The 26,638-nt window shown below is 36.3% G+C and overlaps 1 protein-coding gene across 1 annotated transcript in view; it reads left to right on the forward strand.

The window, feature by feature from the left end:
* The window catches only part of LOC112981581 (sodium channel protein type 5 subunit alpha-like), a 60,508-nt gene that overhangs the window by 20,098 nt on the left and 13,772 nt on the right, over positions 1-26,638 (forward strand). Inside the window, exons 10-24 of the mRNA XM_064508063.1 lie at positions 1,053-1,142; positions 2,211-2,339; positions 5,708-5,799; positions 7,656-7,889; positions 8,518-8,572; positions 8,964-9,108; positions 10,649-10,843; positions 12,319-12,510; positions 14,935-15,037; positions 16,454-16,692; positions 16,814-16,966; positions 18,262-18,615; positions 19,905-20,354; positions 23,878-23,989; positions 25,014-25,168. Coding sequence (XP_064364133.1) covers positions 1,053-1,142; positions 2,211-2,339; positions 5,708-5,799; positions 7,656-7,889; positions 8,518-8,572; positions 8,964-9,108; positions 10,649-10,843; positions 12,319-12,510; positions 14,935-15,037; positions 16,454-16,692; positions 16,814-16,966; positions 18,262-18,615; positions 19,905-20,354; positions 23,878-23,989; positions 25,014-25,168 — 2,698 coding nt within the window. The remainder of the gene's footprint in view (positions 1-1,052; positions 1,143-2,210; positions 2,340-5,707; positions 5,800-7,655; positions 7,890-8,517; positions 8,573-8,963; positions 9,109-10,648; positions 10,844-12,318; positions 12,511-14,934; positions 15,038-16,453; positions 16,693-16,813; positions 16,967-18,261; positions 18,616-19,904; positions 20,355-23,877; positions 23,990-25,013; positions 25,169-26,638) is intronic.

Raw genomic sequence — 26,638 nt, forward strand, 5'->3', positions numbered from 1 at the left:
TCTGCTACATCCCCCCTCCTGTGAAGGTCACTTTTGGAACTGGCCAGTTACAGACTCTTGTGAGGTGTCTGCCTTCTGCCTTTTCTTCTTCAAAGCAACCGTAACAGTTTCCCTAGCCCGGAAGGGTCTCATGGAATGTCATCCTCCAGTTCCTTTTCACCATTCTTCTAAATGTTTGGCCTGTTTTTCCTCTGTCTGTGACAGCGTCATTTCTATTGGCTGTCACTGTATCCAGAAGGGTAAAGGAAACTCAGGTCCTTATGGCCTGGCCCTTTTATGTTGTTTGTGTGATGGGACTTTGAGACACTTCTGTATGTTTGGCAGGAAGAAAATGGCCTGGAGTCATCTACAGGTAGAATCTACATTTGGATTTACTTAAGAATGAAAGGTTAGACCACTACGAAGAGCAACTACTGTCTTTCTAGATGTGTCGCCCACATTCATGCCCTACGCACGTTCTCCCCTTCTCCGGGTGTGGTTCTGCATTAGAGCCCTCCTCCTACAGGTGTTGCAAGGGAAAACTTTCTGAACTCATAGTAGCACATAAGCGTCTCACTATTAGAATGTATATATGGACTACCAATTTCAAAGAACACTGCTGATAAATAACATCTTTTTCATCTGGTTTTCCTAGATTTTCTTAAATACAATAGGATTATGGTTTTTTGCCCTGTTTATTCCATGTTTCTGCTTGGAAAAAACAGGTTTCAAAAGTTTCAAATGCCATTAGACAGCTGAGGGCTCAAAATTGCTTGATTCTCTTCTGTCCAATCTGTTATGTCCACCTGAATCTCCCACTAATACCCATCTTCCAAAACCATCTTCATGTAAGGATCATTCATTGTTATTTTTTAATCCTTAATTTAACTCAGCTGAGCAGAAATCTGATCTGACATCAGTTTCTTAGGAGAGAACATGAGGAGTCCTGGGCATACTCAAAACCAGAAAAGTAATTATTTAAATATCTGTATTTTTGTGTGTGTGTAAATTAACAGGTTTTCTGAACTTTATTGTTTTAAAATAGAGCACATTTTTCTTAACTTATTATTCACATTCTTTGTTGGGTTTATTACATGTACTGTGGTACTCAATTGTGCTTCTATGACTGCATCTACCCTTCCAGGGGGGCTCAACTGGACTGAGTAAGTATCTCAATTGCCATTTATTTACCCTTTCTTCAAGGAGACTAGCATACTGGACTGAAACATTAAATCATGTCACCATCTAATTCTGGGGCTTGAAAAAACTCAGGGACCTGTGAGGAAGATTTGGGATGATGGTTATATAATCCAGTCTTCCTGCGGAGCTTCAGAGTCTTTTCTTAGAGGAGTGCACCATATTCCCTTTTCCCTGAGTTCACTAACATTATGGTGTAACACAGAAGATGGCCCCATTTTTCCTTTTAAAGATAAAGCTTTTTGGAGAGGCTGTGAAGCAAGATTCTGATTTTGAATATCTCATCCTAAGGGAATAACCTGAATGTCTGTTATGGCCAGCTCATGCAAAAAGTTTAGAGGCAAATATTCATTGCATCCCTTCTTTCTGTTTTCTGGGGACAGCCGAGTTCTGTTCTTTGCACTAGGAAGCCATCTATTTAAAATGTCATGTTACGTTCTGTAATAATGCACTTTGTCCTGTGTAACTTTGGTTAATGTTCTGGAATTCAATCTTGAAAATTTGCTGTGGCACCAAAAGTGTCATAATTTTCTTCCTCATATTTTGGGATAAGTACAGGGATAATGATAGCTTTGTGTATGCAGAATTTCTTTTGGTTATACAGTACTCATCAGACTAAATATATAAAATGTGCAGTCCTTTCAGGTTATAAATAAATAAATAAAAAATGCTGTTATTGCTCTGCCAGAATATTGAAGATTTTGAATTTTTTCAGTGTGCTTTAGAACATAAATGCAAACTTTCAAAATTTTTCATAAGAAATGCGAGCTGTTCTTCATCCAGGTATGTTATACTTATGTGAACATCTTACTACTAAAATTCTACATGGAAATCCTACTAAAATTCACGAAAGCATCCTCTTACACCCACAATGTTTCTGAAAGCAGCATATACATGTCCTGTCCAATTGTACTTTGCACTTTCTCCCTTCATCTCCATTCAGTGAGTAAATAATAGAAAAGGTGGAATGTATCTGAACTCAGTCACATTAATATTTTTATTTCTATCACTTTCATATATGCTTTTCTTCTCAGACATCTTTTTACTGGCATTTATACTGGTGAAATACTGATAAAAGTATTAGCCAGAGGATTTGTTTGGGATGAATTTACATTTCTTCGAGATCCATGGAACTGCTTGGATTTTGTTGTCATTATTGTGACGTAAGTAAAACGAAATTTTTGTTAAGGAGTGCCTGCCTAGACAGCCAAAACCAAACATGCCTTTCTCTGTTGTTGTAGCTGTTGCACTGTGGGTCAAATGAGACTCATTTGAGAAGGATCCAAAGAGAGTTGCAAGGTGTTGAGTGATGTGGTGATAAATAGCCAATGAAACTCCAAGAATGTAAAGTGATACTTAAGGAAAAACAGGCATAGCTTTACATACACAGTTATGGGCTCTGAAATAGCTATTACTTGTTGGAAAAAAGATTTTGCAGTTAAAATAGATAATCTTGTGAAAACACCAGCTTAGTGTGCAATGATGGTCAGAGAAGCAAATACAAAATTAGGACCCTATGGGTAAAAAATAAAGAACAAAGCAGAACACAGTTATCTCCCTGTAGAAATCTGGTGTGTCTTTCTTCAGGACTGTATGTAGTTTTGCTCCTGTAGATACAGAGAAGAGTAACAAAGACGGGTAAATGTACATCTCCTTATATTCCACATGATGAGAAACTAAGGAAGTAGGACTCTGTCATGAGGAAATAGAACAGGGAAAATGGTAAAAGTGTGTGGCACAGAGACAAAAAGAGAATAAATCCCCTCCCCCCCCCCCCCCGCCGCCTTAGGACTGGAGCTAAAAGCACCAAATGAAATTGTCAAATAACAGAATCAAAACAAAGAAAAAGGGTGTAGGTTTTCACACCATGTGAGAATTCCTATAGGAGAATCCCATTGTGGATACAAACAACTTATTTTCATTCAGAAGGTTTCTGGACAAAAATCGTGGATGAAAATACATTAAGGATTATTTTTAACACAGAGATTACATCATGTTCAGGAAGTCTCTGAGATGTAAATTGCTGGAAGGAAATACGAGAAGTATCACTGTGTGATTACCTTGATTTTAAACTCTTCTGTAAGCATCTGTTATAGGCCATAGGCCAGATGGATCATTGCTATGAACTCACTTTGGGCATTTTTAAGTTCATATGAGAGTAAGCTAGCTCCTTTCAAATATCTGAGAGGTAGGCAAGAAGGAAGGAAGGAAGTCAGAATTTTGATCCCAAATACAGAATGAGAATCTTGAAAGCAATATAGGCTTGCTTGCAGCAGCATACAGACTCACTCAAAGCCAAATCTCAGAGGTTTCAAAACAAATTCCTGCCATCTAGCATTTCTGAATATTCTCCATTTGAAGAATTGCCTTGTTCTAGTTTGTTAGATTAAAAGGGACCTCTGGAGATCATGTGGCGCAACTCAAAGCAGGGCCGATAGAGATTAGGTTGCTTAGGACCTTGTCCGCTCAGGTTCGGAATTTCTCCACTGATGGAGATTCAACAGCCTCTCTGGGCAATCTGTTCCAATATTTGTCCACCCTCACTGTGATTTTCCCTAGCAGTATCTAATTGGAATGTCTCTTGTTGCAACTTCTCATCCTTTCATTGTGGGCTTTCAAGAACAGTCTGACTTCATCTTCTCTGAATTTTTACAGTAGGCAGCTGAAGACAGTAATACGTTTCCTGCTCCCACATCCCTTAGCCCTTTCTTCTTCAGACTCAACAAGCCCAGCTCTGTCAGCCTAACCGTTTTACCATCTCATTGTCTTATTGACATTCTTACATCTCTGGCTAGACTTCCTTCAGTATATCAATGTCTTTCTTTGACTTGGGAGGCCAAAGCCGGACAGAGTACTCCAGATTAAATCTCACAAGTGATGAACAGAAAGAAAGAATCACTTAACGTACAGAGTGGATTCATGATAAAACAGCCCAATATGTGGTAGGCCTTCTTCGTTGGAAGAGTGCTCAGTGTAATCACATTCAACTTGTCTGCTATGACCCCCAGGTCCTTTTCTGCAAAGCTGTCTCCCATCCTGCCAAGAAGATCTTCGAACACATTGAAATCTGCTGTCCTGAAACCCAGGATTTTAATTCTACTGTTCATGTTGCTTGCTTCTTTCAGGGTCGTAAATTGCACTTTCTCATTGTCTCTATAACAAAAGTTACCATCAGGTGTCATATCTCTGACTGGTTCTTCCTTATTTGTGAGTAACAAGTCCAACAGAGTGCTTCCCCTGTCAGCTTGTCAATCTTCTCTGGCAGAAACTGATTTCACAAAATGCTTTAGAGCTTGGGAGCCTTCAGATGTCTTTTGGTGCTCACACTTCAAGACATCATTGTGCAATTCGGTTTCAGTACTGTTGTATATTCAGATCCTACTACATAAATACATACGTATGTGAACAAAGTATTTTTATGGGTAATCTGTAATCCACTAAGGAATTTACACTGAAGAAATGAACACGTTGTTCATCGTCAGTAACTCTCAAGTAGTCCAACAGCAATATAAACTGCTTCATTTTACTTTCTCACTTCCCTACCCATACTTCTAATTCATTTGTTTTCAAGCCAGGTATAAGTGCTTTGCAATACAGTATGTGCTTCAAGGTTTTTGGATCCTATCATGCTACAAGTACAAGTATTTGGAAGTTAATTCAACAGCACAGTTTTTACTTCAAGTACTTTATGATTATTTAATCCTACAGTCTAGACAAAGCCATAGTGGTGTGATCTATTGCTGACGAAAGTTACACTTTGAATGGGAAGTTGCCTAAACGACCTCCAGAGGTCCCTTCCAACCAACATTTTTTATGATTCTGTTACTGAGACTTCATATTTTAAGGAATTCTGTTACCCTTTATGATCTTATTATAAAGGAAGTCACAATTAATTTCCATTCTCACATGGACGAAGTCCTATAAAAGTAGGAGTAACCAATTATAGGTAAGGTTTTGTACAGAATGTGCAACTCTTAAAATCCTCATTTTCTGAAAATTTCAATTAGTTGAAACAGTCAGTTAAGAACTTGAATATTGAAAGTAGTTTCAATCTGACTGTTAGATAAAAATTAAAAAGAGCACCATGCGGCCCAGAATTAACCTACTGTAAACCAGTTTTGCTCAACTCTGTACCCCTAAACTATATATTCCATAGTTCCATAAGATACTTATATATTTTCATGTAGTGTTCTGAATCCGATCAGCTCGAGGTTGAAAGGACATGGTTATGACATTGGAAGTTTTATATCAAGATGACATTTTGATTGATAAATACTATAAAACGTTAAGCATCCACGTCCACACTAAGTAAAACTTCCTTTTTTTCTGTTCAGAAGCACTATTCAAAGGTCCCAGTATTTTATAGCAGTTCCTAGAAATGGACTTAGGTTCCTAACTTTAGATATCTACCTTTGGATGAACGTTTGACCTGTTTCTTTTCTGTAACTAGTCTACTATCATATCCTCTACATGCATATGCTCTGAAAAGTTCAGTCTTTGTCATTCAGTTACATGGTGGTTTATTTTATAGGTATATTAGTATCTCTACACCACTGGGCAATGTTTCAGCTCTTCGGACTTTCAGAGTACTGAGGACGTTGAAAGCCATTTCAGTAATACCAGGTAAGGAGAAACATGCCTTAGTAATTTTCTCTCAGCTTCAACAGTATGGTCTCTCTAATATTTTTCTGGTTCTTGTGTTGAAGTGGCATGTCACTTTTTGTGGCTATAACAGGATCCCAAGTTATGGCCCTGTTTTGCGGTCTGTAGTTACTTTCAGCAGCATCTTAACAGAATCTTTTTTACCATCCTTCACCAAAATTATTTTGACCCAAGCACATCTTTGTATTCCTTTTGTATTTTTTATCCCATTACTAGTGTTCAATGTTACTTACCCCAGCGCCCTTGTCTTTTTACCTCTGTCTTTCCTGAGAAGTGTACACTATCCAGTACCTTGTCCTCCCATCATGATTGGTATTGCAACATTCAATAGTTCTGGGTTCACGTTGTTGGTTTAAGCTTCTATGGTTTATTTCCCAGAATCCTGGCTTCACAATATTTCAGAACCTTGTTTAGTGACCACAGCCACTACCTGCATTAAGCATAATTCTTTCATCAACTCTATATTGCATATTTAAGTGTTTGGGTATGCTGTCCAGATTTTTGGGATTTTTGTAAGCCATGCCATTAATTTAGATACCAAAGTATGGATTTTAGAATCTAACTTTAGAAACTCATTTGAAAATCTAAAGAAAGACTATATATCCCATAGCCATAATATAGTATTAGTTGTCTGTGTCACTTCCATGTTACTACAAATACATTTTTGATTTTGCTTTGGAAGTATAGTAGGAGTGCTTAATTTTTAATATCAAAATCATCTGTCAACACTTTTCGTATTCACCATGGAGAACAGAGATTAATTCTATTTTTCTCCTTATGAAAACAGATATTTAGGCAGTAAAATTCCTACAACCAGTAAAAGCAATCTTTTCTGCCTGAACATCAAATGATAAAATAAAAGATGAGAAACAAATATTAAGAGTTTGTTTTTACAAAGTCTCACTGCACTCTTTCACTAGTTTTACTGACAGTGAGACTGCTCTGCATTGATTTAATGTAACATATCCATATATTTAAGGGTGGGACTGCTGTACTTTCAGAATTGCAAAAAATGCGCTGATCTGCTAGCTTCTCCTTCCAGTTGCCTGGATGGAGAGAATAAAAAAATTAAAACTGAATTAAAAACATAATGGATATGTGTGTGTATATGCATATATATATATGCACTGAATCACAAACATCTCATAAAAGCCTTGGATAATAAACAGTATTTTGCCATTGTCTGTAACAAATGATAACGAGGTTTTCGAACTGTTATATAGGTAGCCCTTATTCTCAGTGTACACACTGAATCCCTAAAAAGCATTTTTTAGAAAAACTGTGGATATCACTACCTATGTCATATGTCAAATTCAGTTATTCTGCCTGAGTGTTTGTCTTCAGTTGATATATCACCCCTTTTACCATCCCTATGTCAAAAATGTTCTTTTCTTTTTAAACTAGTGAGCTTGTAGAGTATTATCTTCTAAAACAGAGGCTGTGCTCTGAGGCTGGCACAAGGTATCCTTTATTGTAACATCTGTTGAGCGAAATGTGAAGTACTTGCTTCACCATGCACGAAAATCTGTGCATGTTCTTTAAAACTCTTAAAAGTTTGCTTCGATGTCATCTTAAATTAGAATTCTCAAGTATGCAAGATCAGTTTTAGAAGGAAGTAAAGCTCAAATTATGGTTAGGAAGTTAAAATAAAATTGCTTTGCTCATAGGTTTCATGTTACCTTGTTTACTATTGTGAAGTTGCAAAACTATTTACACTGATTGTTCTTAACATGCTTGCAACTGTGCTGCATTGTCATATGGGAATACTACTGCATTCCTCTTCTGATCCTGCGTATTATTGGATCTTATTTTTCTAGGTCTGAAGATCATCGTAAATTCACTTGTTGAATCTGTTAAGAAACTTACCGATGTGTTGATCTTGACTGTTTTTTGCTTGAGTATATTTGCTCTAATAGGCCTTCAGCTTTTTATGGGCAATTTAAAATACAAATGTGTCCTGAATAACGTTACATATAATGACACACTCTGTGTGGATGCTAAGATATATGTCCCAAGTAATGAAGGTAAATTTTATTTTCTCCCTTTAAATTGTGTAACTTTCTATGTATGTCTTGATTTCCACAGAAAAATGTCAAAATATATTTGCATAAATCTCTCATAGTAAGGTATGTCCTTGCATTTGGCGAAGTAATAACGTGGAGTCTCTGAGGCAACTGTATATGTGATTAATGAATCTGGGATTTTGGGAAGGGTTAGAGGTCTATGGGATACAAGGGGCTGGGTTTTCTGCAAGGCATTTCCTTCTTTACCTAGAGAAATTGCACTGGGATCCAAATGTTAGGGGTCATGCATGCAGAATGGCTTTTTCCATGACATAAGCTATACCTTGTAGAGATTTTGCCTATTTCTGACAGACATTCCTATTTTTACCTGAGATAAAATAAGATTTTACATTAGGAGTTGTGCTATTCATAATACATTTTCAAAATAAATTGCAGCAGGGACAGATCTTTGCTGTGAAATGGAGCCCTATATACCCTTTGTTGTAAAAGTAGTCTTTCACAGAGCTTTGGTATGTCAGGCTGGTTTTTAAAGTGCTATAATATATGGCTTACTGTCTGTATACTGTAGCAATTTGAGTATCTGAGCAGTCTCTTTAACCTGGAAAAGTTCGGACAACAACTTGTGATTTTTATGATCCCTTAATTTTTTGAATAGATATCTGCTACAGAATGAATGCATCTTCTGACATACTGCTCTGTTCAAATCGTAGGTAAGTGAATAATACATTTTTAGTACTTCATCTTTTTTCCACAAAATTTGCTTTTGTTTTATTTTTGCACTGCTGAAGGAATGCTGATTATTTTTCAGGAGGGTGGAATGTGCTTGTTTTTTAATAAATAAAAAATAGATATTTACTTCAGGGAAGGAATGAAGTAAAATACTGTGATGTAGACAATTATGTATATGCTTCACTGCTAAACATCGGTAGTTTAATGATAGAAATCTGCCCTTGTGGCAGAATCAGACTGGGGAATAAAGAAGTGGACTTTCAGATGAACTGAACAAACCTATATTGACATTGTGTAGTGGACGCTTTCAGATACAATTTAATAATGCAAATGTAAGTCGCATGCATTGTTTAACATTTCTTCTATGGTTAGCGAAGAGTGCCCGGAAAACTATAGCTGCCGGATGATTGGGAACAATCCTGACTTTGGGTACACAAGTTTTGATCATTTTGGCTGGGCCTTTCTTTCCTTATTCCGTCTGATGACACAAGATTACTGGGAGCGTCTGTACAGACAAGTAGGTACTTTTACTAGCTGCTAGAATGGCTGTAGGCCTGGATTCTACAGCTTTATGTCCACTAGAAAAATCTACATCTGTTTAAATACTACTGATATCAAATTTGTTTTAAAAACAATGTAAGTATTATGAAAGTTTCAAGTGGCTAAGTTAGAACAACTTCTGCAGGTGACATATATGAGAGCAATGATATAATGTGTAATTCTACCATGAATTACATGGTGGAACAGATGCTGTGGACAGTGAAAAGTTCTCATACTGCTCTCCATCCTTAGTCACATCTGATCTGTGTTCCAACTGATGAGTGTTTCAGTGCAATATAAGATCACAAAGATGTGCGCATGTCATGACAAATTTTGAAGGTTGTCATCTGTGGTCCCAGAAGATTAAGAATCTTTTTCGCATGTTAACGGGCTGAATAACCTGCTTACATGCTCAGAAAAGTTTATAGATTAAGGAGGTAAAAGGTTTTGTTGAACAACACCCTTGGATCAATAATTAGTAGTTAAATATTTTAATCATGTAACTACCAAAGGATATAGTTAAATGGCAGGTCCAATTAGTGAACTCACTGCTGCTGCAGGAACTATAAATCCTTACATGCTCTGTTTCTCACTTTTTCAGTCTTAACTCCTCACCGAAGTTTTTGGCTCAGAACATATGCACTTACGTTTCAGACCATTTTTTTGACAATTGGGACTAAACAAGTGAAGCACTTTTTTTGTTTTGGTTCAGGAAGTTGAATGCAACTTTGAAGTTCTAGCTTTTGACAAAAATTGTATGTTGAGAACTCTCTGGAGCCCTTATATCAATGCAGTGTTTATGCTAGAAGAGAAGTATCATCTGCCTTGTTCTGGAGCTTTCATATGGTCTACTTTTTCCCAGTGACCTTCTGAGATTTTTTTTTTTCATGGATACATCATCTTTCTGCTATTTTGTGGTCAGATAGCTTTTGTTTTTTAATGTATAGAGCTTAATTTTGAGTGGTCTATTGTACTGTCATCTAAAAAAATTACTGTTTCTTATTCACTAATTATAGCATCTTTCAGGATTATTTAGGTAATTCTAGCTCTCTTACATATTAGGGAGTTTTAATAGGTTCTTCAATAGTTACATGTATGTATCTTTACAGCTAAAGTTGTCATCTTATAACTTGAACTCTGATTTTTTTCCTGATTTGCTGAGAGATACTTCGTTTAATTTTAAGAATAGCTTTTGTTCATTCTTCTCAATCGCATGTGGCATCATTATGAGTGGTAGGTGGTCTGATACATAAGGAGAAAAATACTGTATGAACACAAAGAAATTTTTAAGATCTGAAATTTATTTACACGAAGGCCAAAGGAAACCCTGACTAGATGTATTTCCAGACCTTCTGTATAACCTAGATCAGAGGTAGATCTTGTAGTTTAAAGAAAACAGTGCAATACCTTGACCTTTGCATCACATAGGGGAAGAAATTGTTTAAAGTTGGTTTCAAATTCTATTATAAACCTTATTGTTTTAAGAATCTCTTACAACCTTTACTCTTTCCTGACAGACTATCCGTACATCTGGAAAGAACTCCGTTTTATTTTTTCTGGGGGCCATCTTTTTATGCTCATTTTATCTCTTCAATCTGATCTTGGCTGTAGTAACTATGGCATATGAAGAGCAAAACAGAGCCACTCTTGCTGAAACAGAGGCAAAGGAAAAATTACTTCAGGATGCCCAACAAATTCTAGAGAAAGAAAAGGTTTGTAAATTCTTACATGTAATACATAATACGCAGTTCCTGTTCTTTTCTGTCTATGATTTAGGGGGATAAGGTTCTTGATTAAACATGTGCCTTTTACAGTACTTTCTCATATTTCATTTGCGCCTCTCTATGTGTACACATATATATGTAATTTATATATAAATATTTCTGAGATACAAATAAACAGCATCAGTCCAAGTTAAATAATATGAAGTCTTAGGGTTTGCAGACATAACATTATATAATGAAACAACAATGGCTTTCAGGCAAGTATGTAGCTTTTCTGGTATTGACAGGCTCCCGTACTCTGTGGGTTGCCCCATTCTTGTATAGCTTGACTATTGCTACATACAAGAATTCCTTTCCCTGGGTATAACTATCTTTTTGATATTTCTGCATGGTCTGATGAAGAAAATGTGAGTGGAGAGGTTTACATCCATAAGAAAAATTGATATTTCTTCAGTTCTTCCAGGTTAGAACTTCTAATATTGATAGATTTCAGGACTGATTAAAAATTCAAGCCTGCTGAGGGCCACTGTGCTTGACTATTTAAGGAGCCTCCTTCTGAGTAACAGAACTGCATGCAGAAGGTCTACTCACTGACACGTAGAGGAATAGTCTTTGTATTAATGTAGAAAAGCATCTGTAGACTGCATTAGTTTCTTTGCTCTTGGCTTAGAAGACTAATCACCTCAGATTTCTGCAGTTTCCGCTTCTTCTTGTCACAGTACTGCATAGATTCATTAATTCCTTATCCTATAAGGAACCTGGGATCACCTTGTTGCTTTTATTTTATTCCTGAGATGTGGAGACCAGAGCTGAGGTAACAATGTAGATTGAAATTCATCGGTAAGAAATCATTTATCTTCCTATTCTTTATAAAAGTTACCTCTGGATTGCTGCTAACAGTCAGAAAAGTCAGTCTTGCAAGAGTGCATATGAATACTCTCTCAATTTCATCATCAAGATGAAAGGCATCACCAATTAACCAGGTTCTTCCTATGTATCTGTGATGTTTCTCCATCTGTATTCCAGCTTGCTAAACTTTACTAAGGCTTTTCTTCCTTCCATTTTTCTTTCTCTATGATTAGCAGTTAAGACAGCATTGATATCAGATTATTTCAGAATTTAGCTTGAGTCAGTCTTCTGTTGTCTTGGGCTCAAGGTCCTTTCCAAAGTAAGGAAAGGAGGAGTACAAGGATATACCTTACTATTCTGAGATTCAGATGCAAAGTGTAATTTCTAAAGTGGCAAATAAAAACTTTAATTATAAGAGCTGATAAGTAATCCTTTATTTTTCAATATAGTGAGTAGCATTTTGTACTCTATCTTTTGAAGTAGTTTAATATTTGAAAACTGAAAATTGTTAATGTAAAGCAATCAAATAGCATAATAATTAAATTGTATTTGATCCTAGTCCATCCTCTGGTGTTAGCCTTGTACTAAAAGGATTTTTGTTGTTTGTTTTACAGATGATGGCTGGTGGAGGAAGTGATAAGACCTTGCATCTCAGATCTGAAATGTCAGTTGCGGACTTGGAAATTTTAAAAAGAAAAGAGAATAAGGAAGAAAAGCCTATTTTAGAACAAAGCCTAATTTTAAGTGATCAAGGGAAAGAGGAACATATATTTCACTCACAGCCCGATCATTGCCAAAAAAAGCTTGTAAGTATTTGAAGTATAAGATGTATTCATTTGTCTTAACATGCAATGTGATAATTTGGTGACCAGAAGAGCCTTCTTTATTTGCAAAATGTTTCTTTCTACCTTCTTTCATGCATTGAATTGAGCTTGTTTTATAACCAATTAGATTTTGGAACCAGAGAGAGACAGCGTTGTATAGACTTGAAGGGAAAGGAAAATTAGAAGGGGATGTCATTGGCATATTTCTGATGTATTACAGACCTCTGCACTTAAAAATGTGTTAAGATTTGCCAGCATCTCTGTTGTGCTGCATAAAAAAACATGGTACAAGAAACGATAAGTGGAATCCACTTCTCTGGAGTATATTCTACAAAGCTTAAACTACATTTTTATCCTTGCTAATGAATGCCTCTACATTATTCGCATGAAGATTTCCAATTCCAGATCCAAGTGATTGTTCTGGTTGTAGTTTTACCCAGTGTGAATGTACTTACAGATTATCATTTGAAGACAAAAGGAGCTATTTATCAATTGCAAGGGTTCTTCAAGATGTCCACCTGTATGTTCACTTCCCCTCACTCCCTTGCATCACAGTTCTCACTTTGTCCTAATAATTTTATATTAAAATGAATTTCATATTAAAAAAGAAGACATAGAGCATAACTGAAGCAGTATAAGGTGCTCTGATGTAGAATTCTACCATTAGACAAACATAATCTGCAACACTGAGAGAGAGTGGCTGTTTGTTTCACGTTATAGCAACTACTGACAGTGCAAGCTCTGTGACTCTTCAAACAATATACTCTATACTTTAATCAAGAAAAGATGCTAAAGATGCCAAGTAAAAGAAGAAGAAGCATATCAGATCCAAAGCTTTTGGTAGAGCATCGTCAGTTCCGTGATGACTTGAATGGACTGATTTCTCTAGTGTGTTGAGATTTGTATTTTAACTCCCAGTTTGTTAGATGACTTCTCATTGACACTTATTTAACTCAGATAAGGAAAGACGACGAATACTAACCAGTTCAGTTTTGACAGATGCTCTTAAGCTTTCTAAAAGCACCACCCATTTTCCAGCTCTGAAAGCTTCTGAACAGACATGAATTTCAACAAGAAGGCTTTGAGGACCTTAGGCTGGTAGTCAAATTTTTACAAGTTTCTCTCCTCCAAGAGACCAGATATCACAGAAAGGAATGAGAGGCTGAGTTACACTGCTAACTGAGATATAATTAGAATAATCTACTTGGGTCTTTCAGATTCTGAAAAAAATACGGGTAGCAAAAAAACCAGACATTTTAGCCTTCTAATTTTGGCTCATTTTATATGTCTATTCTATGCCTATCTCTGTTCTATTCAGTCAGCTAAGTTTTGCTTAGCTTTTGAAGTCATTAAAATACCAGAGAGACGGAAAGAAACTAGTATCAACCACCTAAGGCCAATGATATCAGTTCCATTCCCTGAATAACAGTCTCATAGAAAACATTCATAAAGATCACATTTTGGTAAAAGTCTGAAGTAATGATATGGCCTGTCTTTGGATATGTACCCTCTCCACAATCACAAAATGAAACAAATTATACTGTTAGGCTGGATGCTTAAAGTGGATACTATTGTACCATGCATTACAGTATGGCCAGTCAGTAACTCCCTGCCAACTGGTGGCTTTAATTACATCCTCTCTGATACTTAAGTCTTTGTTCTCTCTGTTCGTCTCTGCCTCAGAGTCTCGCCTTTTCTTTGCAGTCTGTGTTTTACAAAAAAAATATGTAAAATGTGTGTTGGGAGGGAGAGTTTAATATGTCATGGACTGAATCTTGGAACGTTTTGACTTGTCTGTTTCTCAGTGCACATCAGGAACACTGAATGATGTTTAGCAATCAGTAAATTCTTACCAAAAGCATAGGTAATCCCATTCCTAGTTTAAAGCTGTTTGATGTTTGTATAGGCTTAAAAGTAGATAGGCCGAAAATGGCCCAGCAAACCAATAATTATGATTCAGTGAATAACTATTGTTAATATTGACTATTAATTATTATATAGCAAAAATTGATGATTAATAGTTAAATAATCAATAACTGATTCAAACTGATCTTCAGTGTTCATTTCATGTGTTTGTTTTCTCAGTCACTGGAAAGATGTAATGATTTTTTTTTCCTTTGCTCTCCTATTAATGATTTACGTACTTATATAATGAAATAATTACTGTTGTTAAGTATTTTCAGAAGGAAAAATCATCTTGAAGAATATTACTTTTTAATGAAGTGTCTTTTGCCTTCATGTGATATGTGTGTATTGTTTTGTTTTGCACTCTTTCTTCAAGGTAAGGCTTCGTTACAATGTATGTAAGGAGGCCCATTTATATTATGCTGTATGTATTTTTTATATTGCCAAACATTCATCCATGTTTGCTTGTTATATTATTTTCTATTGTCTTTCTAACCAAAGAGGCAAATATTACTATCCTATGAATTGTCAGTGGACTCTATTAATGATCCCTTTCGAAGACAGAGGTTAATGAGTGCAGCCACTGTTATTACAGATAATTTGGGTAAGTCGCTCTTTAGTGTTTTTCATACAGTGACTGTGTAACTTGACCTAAGAGATCAAAATGTTATAATCAGCATTATTTTAAAAGTCACTAGAGGAAATTATGCTGCAAACAAATGTAAATTTCAATAAAACAAATATACTGATATCTCACATGACTGCAGCTGTAACTTGGATTTACCAAGGGTAAATCATGCCCACCAACCCGATTGCTCTGTACAATAAAATGACTAGTTTTGTGGATGAGAGGTGAGCAGTAGATGTCATTTCCCTTGACCCTAGGAAGGCTTTCAACACTGTCTCCCACAATATTTTTGCATGCAAGTTAGGGTGTTAAGGTCTGGATGGGTGGACAACCAAATGGGCAAAAAAATGGTTTGGCAAGTGAGCTCAGATGGCTGCATGAGCCAGAAATGTGCCCTAGCAGCAGCAATGGCTAACAGCATCCTGGACTATATTAAAAGGTACATAGACAGGAGATTGAGGGAAGGGATTTATGGCCCTTAATCAGCACTTGTTAGACCACACCTAGAATACTGCATCCAGCTTTGCCTCCCCCCTCCCCTTCCAGTACAAGAAATACATTGGTAAACTAGAGCAAGTTCAGCAGACAGCCACCAAGATGGCTGGGGGCTGGAGCACTTGCCCTGTGAGGAGGCCACTCTTCTCAATGGTAGGAAGATGAGAGAAAATAGGCATAGAGAGAAAGAAGAGAGTTTCAAACTATATATAAGGACAAGCTTTTACCATGAAGACAGTCAAACAAATCATGCAGTCTCTGACCTCGTGGCTGACCCTGCTTTGAACAGAGGGTTGGACTAGAGACCCTTGAGGTCCCTTCCAACTTGAATTATCCTATGGTCCTGTGCTCAACTATGGGACATCAAAGTATGGGGAAAACAGAAATTTTTTGTTTAGAAAACTGAATTGCTGTGTTATTTCTTCCTTTACTGTAAGAAATTTATTCTATAACCTATTTTATTTCAGATGTCTGAGTATTAGTATTACTAGTTAGCTACGAGCATGAAAGCTTTATTTTAGCTTGGAATTCTTTTAAAGCCATGCTACATCTGTGACTGTACATATGCAACTCGCAGAGAACAAGTTGTCTTTTCCTAGAAACAGCTAAGTTCTTTCTCCTTAGTGCAGATATTTTATCATCCTTAAAGCATATGAAGAGGTGGGGGATATCAGCTGTTTTTGTAATTATGAGATTTGTTGATGGTATCCTTTAAATAGCCTGTGCCTGGTTTGTGTAGAATGAATGAAACATGGCTTTATGTATGCTTTTAATAATGATATTATTCTGCTCACAGGTGACTAAAGTTTTTTAAAAACTTTTCTATTATTGATTGTCTTCTTGCTATGAGATTCCACGTAAGATAACTTGTATGTCACTTTGCCCTTTGTCTTTTAGAATTACAGGAGTCCAAACTGAAATGCCCTTCATTTTTGAAACGTTTCGCTCAAAGGTACCTAATTTGGGATTGTTGCCCATTCTGGCTAGCAGTCAAAGAGAAGGTGAAATTGATAATATTGGATCCATTTGTTGATCTCTTAATCATGATTTGCATCATGGTGAATACTTTATTCCTGGCTCTGGAGTACCCTGGGATGACAGAACCTTATGAGAATATGATTTATATAAGTGACAAGGTAAGTTAGGTCTACCTTAGAGTCAGTATGGAGTTATAACCCCATATTCATAGTGGGATGGTCCTAATGGCAGATATACTCTTTCAGTGACTTTATGCTGATTTCTTTTTCCTCTTTCCAGGTCTTCACTGTCATTTTTGCAGCAGAAATGGTCTTGAAAATCATCGCTCTAGATCCCTACCACTATTTTCAGCAAAAATGGAATATTTTTGATAGTGTAACTGTTATGATTGGCCTAATAAGCTTTGAATCAAATTTGTCATTTTTCAGGCTGGTAATGATTTTTTAATTCTTTTTAAGAAAATAGTACATGCTTTGTATATATTTGTAGAAAGTTTTCGGTTAAACGCTTTCCCTCAAATTATTTTACTGATGGATCTGTTAAATAAGTACTCTGTGTTTAGTGTATAATAAGCCAAAATGAATGTTAAATTAGAATGAATTTTAAATGTATGTTAAAGAATACATTTACTATATTTATCATGTTGGGTACACTGGATACTACAAATCCTCTGGCACGGTGCTCCCCTTGGAGATTTGACATAGCATGGAGTTCTCTAATTCTCTGCTGGTTCTATGCAAGGGTGGATGTCAGCTCCAACATTTCAGATCTTCAATCTGGAAGAGATATTGTCTGGGTGCTTTCATGAGTTTAAGCATACCAAAGGTTCCTTTGCTACATTCTCTTTCCTTTTGGGTTGAAATTTGAAAAATAACCTAGCATTCCTTAAGACTTTCTCCTTGTTAGGTAAAAAGAGAAATAGTTCTCATACGTCTAGGTATAATGTCAGTTTTTTGCTTGTACTTTTACTGTATATTCAAAATCATATATGCTATATGTACTGATGGTTGTAATGTTCTTCCTAGCTTTTCAGAGTCAGCACACTTAAAAATTCAATTGAATTCCGTTTCTGCTTGCATATCATAACGGAGAGTGTTAACAGTCCTTTATACCTGTGCAAACCCCTCTGAAGGCAGTGGGGTGAAGGCTAATTTGACTTTAAAAATGCTTTTTACTCATAAGGGTGCATCATATCTTGCTTTTCAGATCCTTATTTGAGTCTGTTGGGTGAGAGGTAGAAAAAATTCCTTTTTCATTTGTGATCTCACTACGTTTGATTTAGTCCAAAACACAGTCGTTTGATAAGCCAGGCTCTTCTTAGTACCTAGAAGCCACCTGATTTCTTTATTTACAAATAGACTTATGCATGCTCATATCTCACTGGGCATGTGCAGTTTGAAAGCTTCTTTTGGCAGGGCTGTGATCTCAGCAACAATTACCTTCTGAGTTTAAGCATGGCATTTTTGGATTAGAACTAGCTGGCATGCAGTGCGGGCATAACAAGTGCAGGCATATCAGAATTCATATTATAATCTGATAATCCCAGGTGTGAATTGCAGACCTGTTAACATCCAGTATTTGGGGCCAAGTTATGAAGGTGTATTTAAGCATGGCCTTTTCAGAAATAAAGGCAGTCTCATAAATATGGAAGCTGTTTTTTTTCTGTGCGCTATGCTACATATACGATATTCTGCCACTCACATTGTTCTCTTGTGTTTTGTTTACAGGTCAGAATCTTCAAATTGGCAAAGTCCTGGCCAGCCTTAAATACTCTGATGAAAATAATTTTGAATTCAGTTGCTGCTCTGGGTAACCTCACTCTGGTTTTGGTTATCACTATATTTATTTTTGCTGTAGTAGGAAAGCAGGTTTTAGGCAAATGCTATGAGGAAAACTACCACAAAATAAGCGTTGACAGGAATTTACGCTGGCATATGAAGGATTTTTTTCATTCATTTCTGATTATATTCCGAATTTTATGTGGAGAATGGATTGAAATGATGTGGGAATGTATGCGAGTGGCTGAACAAGGGCTGTGTCTTCCCATTTTCTTGCTAGTCCTGGTGATAGGAAACCTAGTGGTGAGTCTCAGCTGTCTTTCTGTTTCTACTGGATGCATCCAGATACACTGACATCTTTTTTCCTGGGGTGAACATCATTATTTAAAGATATTCACACAATTCTTGTTTCTGGGTGTTAGTTTGTTTTCTTCTTTTTTCTTTTCTTTTTCCTTCTTTCTGCCCCTCCCTTTTGCTCATGAGAGTTAACCATTAGTTAAAATGCTCAAATTAATTCCTTCTAGCCAGTGCATAGAAGTGCAGTGCCTTTGTTAATTAGGTGTCATATTTCTTTCTTTTTTCTTGCTAGCAACAGATAACCCAACTGCTTGGTGCTTGTAACGATTACTGACTTATCGTTATAATATCAACAGGTTACACTACCCAGGTTTTTTGGTCTGTATAATTTATATTACTTATACTGGATTATATGAGCTGTTTTCTTCTCCTTGTCCACCTTGCGTATATTCTTTCTTTCTCAAATTGTCACACTCTTTTGTCATTGTGAAGCATTGTTCCATTGTGTTTTAATGGCTCCAAATATATCAGACCTATTCAGTAGAGAATTTGTTAGGCAATACAGTATAAATTCATAAAAGACAAGGATGAGTTCTCAAGAAACTATCTAGTCTGTTTTTGTCTACCAAGATAGGATCAGTTATGCCTTTGTCAGTCCTATTTTTAAAAGTCTCCCTATACAATCTTTTTGTTACTCTTCCTCCTAGAAAGTTTTTCCATAAAGCACAGCCTAAATCTCCCTTAATGCGTTTAAACCCATTACAGTTTGTTCCATCTGCAGTAATCACGTCTTTTTTTTTTGGCCTTTCTTCCCAAGAATCTCAAACTTCCTGGACAATTCAAAATCTTGGTATACCTTTCTTTTCAAGGAGACACTTTGGTAAAATCCTCCATTACCATGAGCATTCAGTCTCATCCGTTACTTAATGGAAGAAGACATTTTTTCCTCTGCCTGGTTTGTTGATCTATAGCAAATACTTGTTTGGTGGCAGTGTTATTAAAATTTGTCTCTCTCCACTGTTTTGCAACAGATTTTCTACCTCCTCTTACATTATAGACATCAGAACATGTGAAAATATCTTTGATATACCCAGAACCACACTTCTTTCATTTTTGTTTTGCCTTTCCTTCTTGAAGAAGCCATACCATAGTACATCAATCTTCCCGTGTAACGGAAAATAATTTTATTACAGTGGTTGAAAAGAGTTTGAGATTTTTTAACTAAGGAGGGTTTTTTGAAATGTTATTTCTGTTAGAAGCAGTAGTGTCTCCAACTTGCTTTTAACTATTTTAAGGTGCTCAACCTATTCATCGCATTGCTGCTGAGTTCATTCAGTATTGACTCTTCAATGGGACAAGAGGAAACTGGAAAAAAGACCAAATGTCAGATTGCCATTTCTCGGATTCACAAGGGCCTGCAGTCTCAGAAACAGAGAATTTTGGATCATTGTGGCAAAATAATGAAACGAAGTCTCAAAACAAGAACCAAAACGACTGTGGTGAAAACTTCTGCCAAAGACTTAGACAAAAATAACTGTGCCATGGCAGCTATCAGAAAGGATGTAGAAAACTATTGCTTTGACATTGGGTTTTGCAATGATGAAGAGAGTTCCTCAGTGACAAAGAAATATGAAGAATTTTTAATGAATGATAGTATCTCTGTTCCCATTGCAGTACCAGAGACTTACAGTGATGAAGGTGGTAATGAGCAGAGTATATGCACAACAGTGGAATACAAAAAAAGGGTAAGAAATATTAATGTTTTGAAAATTTTTTGTGGCTTGCACCTGCAAATATGATTTACAAGACTCAACAGTAAACTTCATAGATGTCGTAGATGCCTAGTGTCATTTAGGATGCCCAAGAGTATTCCATGTCGCTTACAACTGCAGCTCCAAAAAGGCACCAGTCTTTTATAGGACCTGTGATATATTTAACTATGCCATGCGTATGTCTTAGATACCCTCAGGTATCCTAAAAGACACCAGGCATTTATGGGTAAGTGGCGGAATCAAACCCTTTGTGTCCTTGCTGCATATCTGTAGTACTTGTACATCTCCCGCTTTTCCGCTTCATGTTTTCTCCCTTCATGCTTTCTTGATTTTTTTTTACCTTCTTTTTGTTTCTTTTATTACTTCTAATGATGTGAAATACTTTTAATAAAATGGAATTTTACCTGATTACTTTCCTTTGAGAAGGGTAGTGTGTCTCAATGAAATTCTGTTCATGACAGCATCATTACTTTTATTATAAGATGTGATGTGATTGCCTAGACAGGATCTGAGGGCTGGTTTGCATACACCCCCCAATGATATGTCTGCATGAAGGCATTTGAGTTCAGGCCATTCTCTGAGATGCTAATTCCCATTTAAGTATTCTTGCCTCTGGAAGGTAAGGGTGATAGCTTTCAGCCTATCAACAGTACAAGTAAGTACGAAACATCCAGCAGTAGCTTCAACTCACCTCAGGAGACAAGGAGCCCAGGTCAGTTTCATTTAGAACCTTGCCTTGTTGGCAGGCAGTAGTACTAAGAAGTGACAAGTTCCAATAAACCACCTTTGCAATTTTTTGTCAGGAAGTGAACAAAAAAATGTTATTAACCTACATTCAGACTTATATGTAAAGGATAGCCTAATAGAAGCTCGCTCATGCAACAGAGGAAGAATGAGCTTCTTTGCAGGTGCTTCACATAAAACAAGATACAAAACCTCTTATGAAAAATAGCTTATGAGTTTCATTTAAGTCATGTTATGCATTTACATTTATTTTTCCTACCCCACCTTCAAGTACGTATGAGATATTATGAGATGTTGCAGGTAGCGCTTTTCTTCATAGATAAAAGCAATGGTGTTGCCTACAATGTAATTCAGAGAGGTGATTTCAGCTGATGTACCCATATTCAGGCTGGCTATGCATGGGTACAGATAGCTATGTGTATATGTGAGTAGTGAGCTCATGTGGGGCACCATGCTGTGATGACTGTACTGTCTAGATTATCTTGTTTAAGGTTGTATTTTATGAATGTTGGTCACATGTTATGATTGTGGTATCAACACACTCTAAATAAATCAGAGCAGGTATTTGGGATAAAAGTGCACAGTAACCTAGCGTTATGTGATGGGAGAAATGTCAAAAGCAGATGCTGGTTTTGGTTGAATTGTCATATGGCCAGTGTGTAGGTGGACTACTAGGATCTATTTCTTATGTTTTTGGTTACAAGATGACTGCAGTATTTGAAACTGAGGAAGAAATCATTATTTTATCAGCTTTTTTAGGGATATTCGTTTCATTTTCTATGAAAAGAAAAATATTCTGAATCTTTTTTTTTTTTTAGATGCTTTGGATTCTGTTAGAGAAATTTGACTGTAAGAATGACTCTCAGGAAAAAAAATGTGGAAAATAAACTTTTTTGCATTATTTCATGCAGGGAGACCAATTAAGACATAGAGAGTGGTGCAAAACTTCAAGTGGCTGCAGTCAGTTTTCTGAGACTTCGGAAATCATGAGTGTTTTTTCAGAAATGCAACAAAATAAAGAGCAGAAAGAGGTAAGCATAACTTCTATTTTTATGAATATGCTAGACAGTAAAATTGTTCCAGTGGTTGTCTCATTCAGCAGTGACAGGACAAATGGGTTTCCAAACGGTAGCTATAATTAATGTGGAAGACAGTGCATCTCTTGAAAGTAAATAATACTTTAGAATGTGGAATTTTGTGTCCCACAAACATCCGTGGCTACCAGTATAACTTAATACGTGATTTCGTTCAAAGTGAGTCGAAAGGGATTAGTCCAGAAGCACACTTCCTTGTATCTTGTATGTGCTATTCATTTTTATAGATAATTGCTTTTGCTGTCAACCTTGGATGTAAAAGTTTGTTCTCTTGAAATGCTCCCAAAACAACTGTACCTTTTCTGATCTAGAAAATTAGTTTACTCTAATATGATACATTTCCACATAAGAAAAGGTAATGATTCACATCCAAATGACCCAGAAAATTAAATGGAAGTTCAGTGAGTCTCTGGATTACTACCTCCAAAAAGCAAACAAATTTAATATTAAACTGTTTTTAGATACAGTTGCCTAAACTTTCATATAATCTAAATTACAGTATTTTGTTATATTAGGTATAAGTTTAAAAATATTTAAACATCCATAAATTTAAACCATTACATTTTTCTGTATGCTGAAGGTTCCCTATGACCTTAAGTTAGCATAAGCCAACATGGTAGTCAAAAGAGGCAGTCTTCCCTTACCCTGGCTTCTCATTCCTGTCCTCATGCCATCCCTTGCCATGTAGGACACTTACACTTTTTAGCTGAAAGATTGCTTTCTTTTTTTGTTTGATTTCTTTTCCCTGTTCCATTTAGTTTTATAGGTGCGTAGGTTACTTACCAGTGACTACAGTTCTTTGAAATATAGAAACCGTACGTTTCTTTCCTGCCAGCCTTTCCCCTCTTAAAGCCTTTTCAGATGTGGTCTGTATCTCTGCAAAAGAAAAGGAAATTGGAATGGCATGAGGCAGGGTGAAGCCTCTGCACTCCCACTATAGAGACTGCCGAAGGAAAAGTTAAAATCTCTAGTCTCAAGTGAAGGAGTGCATATGCACCCATCGCATGAATGTATCTGTATGAAGGTACATGACTACACATTTACCTAATTTTGATTCTTAGTAAGCAGCTTCTTGTTTTTAAGATGTGTTGCATATGCGCATAAACATGTTTATAGATTTTTACAACCTTCCTTCCTTTCTTTCCTGTAAGAAAAGTGGGCAAGAGTCCAATATATCAGTGCAACCAGGTTAAAGAACTTGGCCCTAAGGACACCCACCTTTCCACCACTGAGATGGCTATGCACAAACACAACGCGAAGGTCCATGTCCTTAGGGGACATGGAAGCAACACATTTCCGCATAAGAGTATAGAGATTCTTTCCAGAAGAAATCGAGTGCAGATAAACTTTAGTATATTTGTAGCCTAATTTAATCTCTTATAGACTTTTTTTTTCCCTGCCTGGAAGTCCACTGTGGAAATCTAGAAGAAATCAAAAGAAAGGAACTTATCAAATAAGAGCCATGAAATCAAAGAATAAGGAACAGGTCTATTATGTGTAACTTTATTTTGGCAATTCAGCACCACTGACATGATTTATGTCCTACAGATAATTTCCCCCCCCCCTTTTTTTTCTCTATAAGTTCTATTTATTTTAAACCTAGTAGCCTTATTATGGAAAAATGAATACATTCTTTTCTTTGTTCTTGTCCTGTGCAGAAACTTGACATTGGTAGTTATTCTGAAGCCAGCACTGTGGATCCAGTTATTCCTATGGATATGTTTTACCAGGCTAAAAAGCCACAGATACCTAAGGACTGTCTTGGAGAAAGTAAGAATCGGTTATTTATCACAGTGACGGCAAATATGCCAGTATTCAATGGTCTGTCTTTGTAAAGTTTCTAAATTGGCAGAGACTGTTTGCCTGAGACACTTTATGTACATAAAAGCTCAGGCAAATATATGTGATGCTAGTGTACAACTGGAACAAGATTCTGATGCTTGAACATAGGCATGTAGTACCCTATGAGATGCCTGCAAATACCTAAGACAACTGCATGGAGCTAGCAGAAATGACTCAGGAGCTATAGGATATCCCAGAGGGCCTGAAATAACACTAAACACCTGTATTCAGGCCACTAAATTTCATCTATCTGATTCAGTCTTATATTAAGACATCAGAGTGCAGGTGTCTATATATATGAGGTAGAGCACTTAGAGCACTTCCGAAGGGCAGCTGGAGGTCAGCCAGGTTATCTATCTGGACACCTAGTATCTTAAATGGCACTCGAGTCCTCTGTTTAACAACTGAGTATGTCTGAACTCCCAGTATAGTGAATGAATATGCAGTCAATACAGCTAATGGAATTCAGAGGATTATACATCCTAAAGCAGGCACCTACACTTGATCACCTAAACGGCTGCTTAGACTCCATTGACTTTAATGGTTCAAAACAGGAGTGATATAATCAGTAAAAATAATTCACTAGTCTACTAGAAAGGGAATATTTCTTTTGAAAACAAGAAGAATAAATGCAGAGAATAAAACCAGTAAGTTTTGTAAATAGGAGTAATAGTTTTTTAGATGAAATCCCTGCAAAAGGGTGTGTGTGCACAAAAGCTTCTCTGCTTTTTCCAAGTATGAATTGGTCAGTTAAAAGAAATTACTTCTGCCTGCAAATTTTGTCTTTTCTGTCTCCTTAGAATATTTCAGCCACAGCAACACTACTACTTGGATAAAACAGCACATTCTTCGTATATGCCACAGAAGCTCATTTTAAGATGTCTTGCACTTTTTAACATTCCGTGGCTCCACATTTTGCATGGAACCAATATGTTGTTCTGTTTCTTTTCAGGTTGTGTCAAATGTTTTCCGTGTTGTATAGTGGATATCACTAAGTTTCCAGGAAGCACTTGGTGGAAATTTAGAAAAACCTGCTACAGAATTGTTAAACATAGCTGGTTTGAAAATTTTATCATTTTCGTGATAGTATTGAGCAGTGCAGCACTGGTAAATTTTTATTTTAATCTCTCAAACTTTGAACTGAGAGGTATAAGTAAAGGAAAAGAATCGTGTTATTCTATTTCATTTATTTCTTCTCTCCTTCTTTCACATTCCTTTCCCCAAGGATAGATGAAAGTGTAATAAACTTATCTCTTACAAGTTGTAAGGCTTTCCTCAATTAGAGAAGTAGCATGATATTTAAATGTATGGAATTACTGGCTTATTGATAGTTCTTCATGGAACTACTTTGTGTGCTTAAGTAAAAGGCTAAGCCAAAGTTTGAAACTACTTAGAAAAGCTTAAAAAAATAGAGGTACCTTTAGATTTATAAAACAGATTAACTACTCAATAAAAACAGATATAAAATCATTCAAGATTATCAGAATCTAAAACTGAAGATTCTGTAAACTGGTAGGGTGACTTAATCTTTGATTACAGCTCTGATTATTTTTACTGAAGAATAAGAGAATTTTTATTTGATGTGCAGACATATTAACTACGTCTAATGAAAATATTTTTTTAATAAAAATTATATAAAATAGAAAGAACATAAACAACTAGTTTGAAGCTGATGTATATGATAGATAAGAGAATTTTCCAAATAAAATCTATTCTGTGCTCATTAGTTTTAGGTTGAACAATGAGCCATAAATTTGAACATTCTGCTTTAAACTTTCCATGGCAAAAAGCTCCATGGGAAGTCCCTGGGATTCCAGTAAGTGCTCCTCTGTACTCGTGTGGAACCACAGTGATGTGAGGAAGGAAATTAAGTTATTTTTTACTGTACTGTAGGACCTAGCCAATTTGAATACAAAAATAGTCAGTATACACATACAAAACAACAAAATAATAATAATTTCTGTTTATCAAAGTTTTATTATGGCGTTGAGAACTTTCACATCACTAAGGTACTGTTGTCATCTAGCAAAAATTTTCTACTTTCTATTTATTTATGAAGTTTTTTGATGATATGAAGTTTCCTGAACCAGCTATAATGAAGTAAATTAAATGAGATGGTGATCATAGAATGCATAGAAAAGGACATGGTGAGTGCTCAGAGCAAGGGAAGAGTTTAGTAATTAGAAGTTTGAAGGAGCATCCCTACTAATGAATGGCTGAATTGATCAATGGATATAGATCAAGGTAACAAGATTCTTGGGCTGCCAAGGTTAAGCAGAGAAAGAGACAATGCTAATTGTCAAGCTTTCTCAGAAAAAAAAATAGGAAATGGTAAATAGGATTTTGTATGCAAATACAGTGAGTTTTCAATTTCCTGTAGTTGAATTACCAGTTCTGTGGATACAGTGACAGCTTTGTTCTGTAAACATTTATCTCACTTGTAGCACAATTGAATGGTCACTGCTTCAAAGGCCACAGAGCTCCAGAAATGGTATTACTGCTTTCTTGCTGTGTAAACCAGGAACACACAGGTTCTGCCAGATTGGTGGTAACTATGCATGGGAGTGTCCCTGCTCC

This window comes from Dromaius novaehollandiae, chromosome 2 (assembly GCF_036370855.1).
Source record: "Dromaius novaehollandiae isolate bDroNov1 chromosome 2, bDroNov1.hap1, whole genome shotgun sequence".
In the NCBI taxonomy this organism is placed as follows: domain Eukaryota; kingdom Metazoa; phylum Chordata; class Aves; order Casuariiformes; family Dromaiidae; genus Dromaius; species Dromaius novaehollandiae.